Source organism: Gracilinanus agilis, chromosome 4, assembly GCF_016433145.1.
Source record: "Gracilinanus agilis isolate LMUSP501 chromosome 4, AgileGrace, whole genome shotgun sequence".
Classification (NCBI taxonomy): Eukaryota; Metazoa; Chordata; class Mammalia; order Didelphimorphia; family Didelphidae; genus Gracilinanus; species Gracilinanus agilis.
The window spans coordinates 426,701,428-426,711,765 of NC_058133.1; the positions used below are offsets into that span (position 1 = coordinate 426,701,428).

Genomic DNA, 10,338 nt, shown 5'->3' on the forward strand with positions numbered 1-10,338 from the left:
ATATATATATATATATATATATATATATATATATTTTTTTTTTTTTTTTCTCCAAATTTGTATAACTTTCACCACTTTTAAACTAAGAGTTTTTTTCAACTAATTCAGTTGTTAAACTATCAATGAGGATAAAGTACACTTTTTTTCTTCTATTCAGCCTAATCTTTGGCTGCTTGTAAGATTTGTAAGGGGTAAGAACCAGAACCTGAATACTACACACATATTTTTGGTGGGGGATGAGGAAGGGGCATAAAGACTGAAACAAAACAGCATTCTTCACAGTTAAACTGATATATGACTATCTCTTAAACTAACTTATTTTTCTTTTCTGTTCGATAGATGAAACCTATGAACAAACTGCCTTATGTACAGGACAAATAAAAAATATTAGATAAAAAGATTTGATGAGAATTTTAAGTTGACATTTGACAAAGAAATTTTAAATATTATGATGAAATAATGCAATTCAACAATTCAGACATGTTTTGAGTAACTGCTATAAATATAATGATACAAAAAGGCATATTGTACTGTTGTGAAGTGTGAAATAATCGATCACCCTATTATCCTTAAACTCCAGGTAGACCTTTACAGACACAACATATCCCCTTCTGAGTTTCACATCTAAAGCAGGATATGGGGAATTTAACAACAATTCAGAGGAAAGTGCCAAAGGTAAGTCTTAGATACCAAAGATGAAAGAAAAGGCAGGTAACCAAGAATGAATACAAAAAGCAGGGTATGGGCATGTAAGAATAATGTCAGGAATGTTAAAACTCAGAATGAAGCTGCAGTTGGCAAGGAAAGGTAAAAACAAAAAGAGTCATATTTGTTGCCTTTTTAAAGCTATTTTGAAGAAAAAAAGAGGTTCGAAGAAAGGATAAGACCACAAAAGATAGAGTGGAAGAGACAATTATCACTGATGAGGGAAAGAAGAAAGAAATCTAGGAGAAATGGATGAATATTTACAAAAATATAAATTGCTTAGATTAACAAAAGAGGAAATAGAATTTGTAAATCATCCCATATCAGAAAGGGAAATTGAAGAAGCCATCGGTGAACTCCCTAAGATAAAAATCATCAGGTACAGATGATTTCACAAGTGAATTCTATCAAACATTTAAAGAACAATTAATCCAAATACTCTACAAACTATTAGGAGTTTTACCAAATTCTTTTTATGATACAAATATAGTGCTGATTGCCAAGCCAGGAATACCAAAAACAGAGAAAGAAAACTATAGACCAATATCCTAATGGACATAGATGCAAAAATATTAAATAAAACACTAGCTACAAGTCCACAGGAAGTTATCACAAGGATTATTCATTATGACCAGTTGGGATTTATACCAGGAATGTGTTATAGGAAAATTATAGATTAGGATTTATTATAGTTAGTGCAAAAGCAGACTAGGCAAAACCTGGCAGGAGCTGAAAATTCCAAACCTGGAATGTTGGCAGGAGCTTGTACGCAGTGACTGAAAAAGCTGACAGTTTGCCTTTGGGAGTGAGTTGTGGAGTTGGAGGTTTGGGCAACAGAACAGTAAGCCTATGGAGGTGGGTTATCTCTGTGCCTTGGGAAGTATCTACGAGATCATCTAGAAAGTCCAAGAAGTTCAGGTTGAGACTGGAGTTTTATCTTATATGGTGGACATACAGATATATCCATCTCCCTAATTTCCCCAGTGGATTACTTTACTGTGTACCTGGAGGTTCCTGAGACCTGATCCATCTAGAAATCATCCAGTGGACTGTTCCAGGAGATTCCCATTAACCCCTTCCAAATCAGCCCTGCCTAAGCTGGCTGCTTATAGTTAGTGTCAGAGACGCCATTTTCCCTTTCCAACATTCCTGGCAGTTGACCCATAGACTCAAGTGACAGTTGATCCCTCTTATCTCCTTTTCCTGCCCTTGTTAACTATTAAAATCCTTTTATATAAGCTTCCTTTACTTCTCCTTCCCAGACTACAAGAACACACTGTTAAGTTAAACTGTTTTCCCTGGCTGTGTTTGGTTTCTGTTATTTTGTTCTTTCCCCAGCTAAGTGTGTGATAGTTTGTTACCTCCCCAATTCAGCTGAGGGACTAATTTTACCCTAGTTGTACCTGTGTTTCCCCTTCTAATCTCCTTCCTCATCCAGTTACCTATTTCAAATGCAATGTTGGTCCAATATTAGGAAAACCATCTGCATAACTGATCATGTCAACAACCAAACCAATAGAAATCACATGATTATATCAATAGATGCAAAAAAAGCCTTTGACAAAATATAACACCCATTCCTATATAAAACACTAGAAAGTATAAGGCCTTTTTATCAAAATAATAAACAGTATTTATTTAAAACCATCAGCAAGCATCATCTTCAATAGGGATAAGTTAGAAGCCTTCCCAATAAGATTAGGAGTGATACAAAGATGCCCATTAACAACACTACTATTTAATATTGTACTAGAAATGCTATCAGTAGCAATTAAAGAAAAAGAAATAGAAGGGATCAAAGTAGGCAATGAGGAAACTATACTATCACTCTTTGCAGATGACATGATGGTATACCTAGAGAATCCAAGAAAATCAACTAAAATCTAGTAGAAACAATCAATAACTTTAGCAAAGTTGCAGGGTACAAAATAAACCCACATAACTCATCAGTATTCATATATATTTCCAACAAAACCAAGCATCCAGAGTTAGAAAGAGAAACTCCATTTAAATCACTCTAGAGGGGGCAGCTGGGTAACTCAGTGGATTGAAAGTCAGGCCTAGAGACAGGAGGTCCTAGGTTCAAATCAGGCCTCAGATACTTCCAAACTGTGTGACCCTGGGCAAATCACTTGACCCCCATTGCCCACCCTTACCACTCTTCCACCTAGGAGCCAATACACAGAAGTTAAGGGATTAAAAAACAAACAAATAAATAAATAAATCACTCTAGACAATATAAAATATTTGGGAATCTAATTGCCCAGACAAATTCAGGAAACAAAAATAATTACAAAACACTTTTCACACAAATAAAACTAAATCTAAATAATTGGAAAACATTAATTGCTCATGTGTAGAATGAGCTAATATAATAAAAATGACAATCCTACCTAAATTAATTTACTTATTCAGTGCTATACTTCTCAAACTACCAAAAGACTATTTAATAGAATTAGAAAAAAATTCTTACAAAGTTCATTTGGAAGAACAAAAGATCAAGAATATCAAGGGAACTAATTAAATAAATGTGCAGGAAGGAGGTCTAGCAGTACCATATCTCAAACTGTACTATAAAGCAGTGGTCATCAAAACAATATGGTACTGGCTAAAAGATGGATGGATCAATGGAATAGACTTGAGGTAAATGACAGCAGCAAGATAGTGTTCAATAAACCCAAAGATCTCTGGTTTTGGGTCAAGAATCAACTATTTGACAAAAACTGCTAGGAGAACTGGAAAACAGTATGGAAAAAAATAGGTTTAGATCAATACCTCAAAACCTACACAAAGATAAATTCAAAATGAGTAAATGGCTTAAATATAAAGAGGTAAATTATAAAAAAATATGTGAACATAGAATAGTATAACTGTCAGATCAGGAAAGGAAGGAATTTAAGACCAAGCAAGAGATAGAGAACATTATAAAATATAAAATGAATGATTTTGATTATATTAAATTTAAAAGTTTATATACACAAAAACCAATGCAACTAAAATTTGAAAGGAATCAACAAATTGGGGAAAATGTATAATAAAAACCTCTGACAAAGGTCTAATTTCTCAAATTTATAAAGAACTAAGTGAATTTTACAAGAAATCAAACGATTCCCCAATTGACAAATGTTCAAGGGACATGAATAGTCAGTTTTCATATGAAGAAATAAAAACTCTCAATAATCCCATGAAAAAGTCTTCTAAATCCCTCCTAATTAGAGAAATGCTTATAAAAACAACTCTTAGGTACCACCTCATTCCTAGCATGTTGGCAATATGACAGTAAAGGAAAATAACAAATGTTGGAGGGGATGTATCAAAATTGGGACACTAATGCAATGCTGGTGGAGTTGTGAATTAATCCAACAATTCTGGAAGGCAATTTAGAATTATGCCCAAAGGGCTTTAAAAGATTAACTACCTTTTGACCCAGCAATACCACTACTTGCTTTGTGACCCATAGAGATGATAATGAAAAAATATTTGTACAAAAATTTTCATAGCTGAATTCTTTGTGGTGGCAAAAAATGGAAAATGAGGAGGTATCCCTCAATTGGGGAATGGCTGAACAAATTGTAGTATATGATGATGGAATACTGTTGTGCTGTAGGAATAATGATCAGGAGAATTTCTATATGAACTGGAAGAACCTCAGTGAATTGATGCAGAGTGAAATGAGCAGAACCAAGAAAACACAGAACATTGTGGAACTATCCAATGTAATGGACTTTATTACTAGTAGAAATGCAATAATGCAATAATCCAGGACATTCCTGAAGGACTTATGAGAAATAATGCTATCTCCATATTGAAAGAAAGAACTACGGGAGTTTTACACTATGGGAGGGAGGGAGAGAGAGAGAGAGAATGCAAACTTCACTATTTTATTTCTATTTTCTATGCCAAGATAGATGCTCTGCACAAAAAGTGCAGAATAAAAGCTGTTAATAGGGAATTGATACTGAAGATGGTTTGGGAGAAAAGAAGGGAACTAATCATAGCTCTTGATGAGCTAAAATCTAGATTGAGAATGAATTATATTCATGAGAACTGAAATAACTGTCAGGTATGATTGCTGAGCCACTGTTAGTGATTTTGGAAAACATGTAGAATGAGATGCATTTTTGAACATGGATAAATGAGAATTTGTTTTGCATAGGTATTCATATTTGTTTCAAGTGTTTCATTTTTCTTTCCCTTTTTCTTTTCTTTTCTTTTCTTTTCTTTTGTATTTATAGTGAGATTAGAGATAGAGGGAAACACAATTAAATGCTTGTCAATTGGAAAAAAATTCTAAAGACCTAAAACTTGAAGAAAACATAAAATTAACAATTATTGGAGAGGGAAGGAAAGAAAGAATACATAGAATAGAAGAGGAACCAGATCAGAAAAGGGTAAATATTCATTTTTTTAAAGGGATGAAAAGGTGAAGTCTTTAAACTATAGGTCAGTGAGCCTGACTTTGATTACTGGAAAAATTCCAAGACATTAGTTAAAGGACAGTTAATGATCTGAAAGCAAAAAAAGTGGTAAGGACAAAGCACCATCAGAGCATTCTCAAAAAATAAAAATCGAAGATTATAGTAGATGAATCTCATTTGCTTTTCTTACTCTGTTAATAGTCTGGCAAGTTAGAGGTATGCTGTTTGGGTTTATCTAGATTTTTTCTAAATCCTCTGAGAGGATTCTTCATGTTATTCTCTTGGCCAAAACAGAGAAATCCAGACATTTGTTTTGTTTCCCCCTAAAGCAATCTGTGGATTCTATGAACTGGCAGTTTGTTTTCTGGATTCAGAAGTTCTAGACAATTTTCTTGTAATATTTCCTGAAACATAGTATTCAAGGGTGTTTTTTTTACTTGTAATGTTCTTCTGGGAAGTCTATAATTCTGAAGTTATCTTTTCTCACCCTATATTTGTGATGAATATGATCTTACTTATATGGAAAGACCTTAAGACTGGAGGGCAAGGGTTAAGCAAACAGGGCTAAGTGATTTGGCTAGGGTCAAACAACTAGGAAGTGTCTGAGGCTGGATTTGAACTCAGATCCAGGTACAGAGCTCTAGCCACTGTGTAAACTAGTTACCCTTTGTCATATTGCTGCTCTACAGGACATATATTCTGCTTTCATAATCCACATTTCTCTTTTAAACCATTCAAAAAAGTTTTTCCTATGTTTCCATGAACTCTTGGGAGTCCATAGTGCCTTCTGCTTCATCTAGTGGTCATTCATTTTCCTTTCTCTTGCATTATTTATTTATGCATGTCTAGGACTAAACTCCCTTCTGTTAATAGTATCTTCCCTGTTGATGTATCTGCTGATGGTAAAGGTCTTTAACTAATATTTCATGCTTCTGAAATACTTGGTAATTTCAGTCTTTTTTTTTTTACCATTTATTCCCCCTTTGTTCATTTTCTGACTACTCTTTGATTATGATTTTCCCTGGGGCTAGAGCTCAAAGCTATCTCAACCTCTTTCTATGTCAGAAAATTCACGTTTGGGGGCAGCTGGGTAGCTCAGTGGATTGAGAGCCAGACCTAGAGACGGGAGGTCCTAGGTTCAAATCCTACCTCAGACACTTCCCAGCTGTCTGACCCTGGGCAAGTCACCTGACCCCCATTGCCCATCCTTACCACTCTTCCACCAAAGAGCCAATATACAGAAGTTAAGGGTTTAAAAAAAAAAAAGAAAAAAAAAAGAAAATTCACGTTTAACCAACCTCAATTTCTGATCCAAGTAATTTAAAAGCACTTGTAGACTTAAAAAGGTAAATAAAGGTCAAATATTATAATTGTGTTTATTAGACTATATGACACATAATAACATTCAATTAATTAGTTTATTTCAGCCTCTTGTTGAAGAATATTTTGCTAATAGCTGTTACTTATCTACAGACTTTAATCCAAATTTGGCTTTTTCAATAAAACATTGCAAATAAATAAATATGAATAAAACAATAAAACAATCAGTGTTGATCCTTTCTAGTGTTCACAGATCAAAACTGATCCTTCTCTATGATTTCCACTTACCTCACCAATAGTTGTGGAGAAAAAAATACTTCCAGGTGATTATATCTTGTTACATTTTTAAAAAAATGAATTGTCACATTTAAGTATACACTTTTGGAAACCTTATTTTAACCTCAGTAGAGAAAATCAGTATAACAAACTGCCTTATCAATATCTTGAAGAGATTTCATGGTATTCCAGCTTTGTTATGCTTCTTTTTCTGACTTTAATAAACCACTTACATTATTCTGGGCTCTTGCAAAAGACATGCAAATTCTAGCCTACTACAACGGAACATTCTAGGAAAGAACTAGACCCTTGGCTGAATTTTTATCCAGGACAAACTCACTAATGGTGGGTGTCTACCAAGAGTCTTTCCTAGGTTCTCTTCTGTTCTCTTATGTTATTTATTTCACTTAGTGACCAAAATCCTGTCTAACTCTTAAAACTTTTCACCTACTAGTTCCTTTAAGTCAAGACAATAAACATGTATTAGGCAACTGCTATGGGGCTGCTTTTGCCCTTTTCTAACTTAATCCTCTTCCTGCATTCTATGATCCAGTATAAAAATGGCCTTCTTGCTATTGCTTAAGCAGGACAATTGATCTCCCATTTTCATCTTTTTTCTCCCCCATTCTTGCAATTTTCTCTCTCATTACTTCTGCCTCCTGGATTCATGTTTTCCTTTAAGATTTATAGTTCAAACCTCTCCTCCAACTTTTCAGTTTCTTTTTACATTGTCTTCCTTCAGATAATGTAAGTTTTTTGAGGACAGGGATTGTCTTTTACAGTCAATCAATGAATAAATGTTTGTTAAGCAACTCTGTGCTTGACATTGTGCCAATTCAAATTCAAAATTTAAAAAAAAATTAAAAAAAGAGTCAAACCCTGCCTGCCAGTAGCTTAAATCTAATGAGCAAAGACAATCCAGAAAAGAAAGCAGCAAAGGATTTAGGGGAGAGGAAATATTCATTGTAGAGCATGGTGGAGAAGTAAAAGAGGACAATCTAGTGGGAAATGAAGAAATGGCTGACCTGCCAGCCATCTTGAAATGGAGGTTTTGAGAAGAGTTCTTTGCTTTTCCCTCCAGCTCTCCAATCAGAGGGGCGGAAGGTATGGATAAAATATGAGTAACAAGGTTGATAAATCTTGAAAGATGATAAGTTTCTGCTACTATTTGGATTCCTAGCCTTAGTACAGTGTCTAGCATATACTAAGAAATTAATAAATGTTCTATAGAACTTTCAGAATTTCAAGTAGAATTTAGGCTATTTGATTCCATTTTCCCAGCCAATTATTTCTACCAGACAAATAGGTCTTCTCACAGGTACAGATTTAAATATATCCTGTCTATATCTGCCCTCACTTGAAGCTCTATATCTAATCCAATGGAGGAAGGGGAAATCCACCCCTTTGGTGGGTTAATTAAGGATACAGGCACAGCAAATTACCTGCATGTCCAGCTTGATGAGAATCATCCTTGTCTTCATTCTCCAGAATAACAGCCAGGCCTACAGAGTAAGCAGGGAGGATGCTGCTACTGAGGTCCACTCGAGTTAAGCTCTCAGGTTCTCCGCCTATGACTCCTCTAGAGTGTCCAGGATTGTCCTGCCTGGATATATCCCCTTTCCGATCATCTCTCTGGGCTCTCTGTACCACATGAACTATACTCTGCTGATCCAAATCACAGTTCTGTAGAAGGAAAAATACATATACATAATATGACAAATTTTAAATTCCCGATAAACGGAAAAAGTTTGACTTGTCCATAATTCTAGAATTTGTTGCATATTTTAAAATCTCATATGTATAATTTCTACATACAGTAATGGAACTTAAAGGAAAGTGATAAATGCAAATTACTAAAATTAGGATTACTTGACCTTGAAATGGGTCATAGCATTTACATACTGAGTATATTTGACAGGAAATGTTGGATTAGGGCCAGAGGCTCCAAAATGAAATTTGGACCTAAGTGAAATTATAAACAAAAGTGTAAAATACTTTATTTTTAATAAAGACCATGACTTCATTGGAAAAGAAAAGGTGCCATACAGTATATATAATGAAAAAAAAAAAAGAAATGTCATTCTCTTACAAATTAATCTTACTCTACAAATGACATTTGTTCCCACGACTACTAATTAAGTTTAGATTTTGGCAGGTAGCCTTGGTCTTGATTACCTTTTTCCCTTAGAAAAACACTAATTCAAATATTTCCATATAAATGGAATAGTTATGTACAAATGTTTTCTCTCAATGGATTTCCCCTGAAACATACATTTTTTTAAAACCCTTACCTTCCATCTTAAAATATAGAACAATACTTTGTATTGGTTCTAAGACAGAAGAGTGGTAAGGGCTAGGCAGTGGAGGTCAAGTGACTTGCCCAGAGTCATAGAGCTAGGAAATATCTGAGGCTGGATTTGAACCTAGGACCTCCTGTCTTTGGGTCTGGCTCTCAATCCACTGAGCCACCCAACTGTCCCCAACACATAATTTCTTGAAAAAATACAGAAAAAAACTAAACACATTTTAAATTCCTTAAAAACTTTTGCCAGTACTTATTTCAAAATTCTAATACCTTTATATTTTTATATCTATGAACATAATGAACAAGAGGACTTTTAATAATTAAATTATGCAATTTTTAAAAAGTTGACTGGTATAACACGCCCACAAACACATAAACTGTCAAAAGCCAGAATGGGTTTTAGATTTTCCATAAGAATTGCAAACATCATTGAGCCTGGTTTCCCATTCAGTATCTAATAAGCAAATGGCCTGCTCCATGGAGTGAAAGTTTCATGAAGAAAGAATATTTTTCTGACTCAAGAGGGAACAAATTTGCTAGACATATTTCCATTTGGAACAAGAACAGGAAAGGGTGGAGCATGAAGGAACCATAGATACACTGATTATGATTCCATTTGTACTTGGGTGGCCAAATTTTCTGTGAACTGAAAATCAGTACTGAGAAAAATTTGTCTTTGGATGACATAGGGCAAATAGCAAGTATATATATATATATATATATATATATGTATATGTATATGCATATATATGTATATGTATATGTATATGTATATACATATGTATGTATATGTATATATGTATATATTCTCTCTGACAGCAACAAGGGTTGCTAAGTAATTCTGCAGAGCTGTCTATGAGATGTGAAATTTTGAAGAATCCAGAAAACAAAATATAGCTCTAAGGAATAAGTTGTTACTCCTGGCAAAGCTTGAAGTAGGTAATGGGATAATGTGGAACATATTTCAGTATGTAGGATGATACATGGAATATTTTGCCTAAAATACTATTTTTATGACTCTTAGACCATTAGTTTCTTGATTTGTTCCCATCCTTCGGAGATACTATTTTGTAAGACAGTTGGTGTGCTGGTCTATATTTTGCTATTACAGTTTTAGACCATCTTCAGAACAGATCCAATGGATAAAAGGATAGGTGAAGGTTTGGCATGGGGTGGCCACTTCAAAATCCAGACTTGAGAAAATGTGATCATTTTTTCTGAGGTATTTGAAAGGAAAATCTTTTTTCCAAATGCCATTATCAAATGCTGAATTCCTAGAAACATTCACTAGAGGGTTATTTTCTGATAATAAGC

The 10,338-nt window shown here is 34.3% G+C and overlaps 1 protein-coding gene across 1 annotated transcript in view; it reads right to left on the bottom strand.

Moving 5' to 3' along the window:
- The window catches only part of PRKN (parkin RBR E3 ubiquitin protein ligase), a 1,541,099-nt gene that overhangs the window by 1,301,678 nt on the left and 229,083 nt on the right, over positions 1-10,338 (bottom strand). Inside the window, exon 4 of the mRNA XM_044675477.1 lies at positions 8,162-8,402. Coding sequence (XP_044531412.1) covers positions 8,162-8,402 — 241 coding nt within the window. The remainder of the gene's footprint in view (positions 1-8,161; positions 8,403-10,338) is intronic.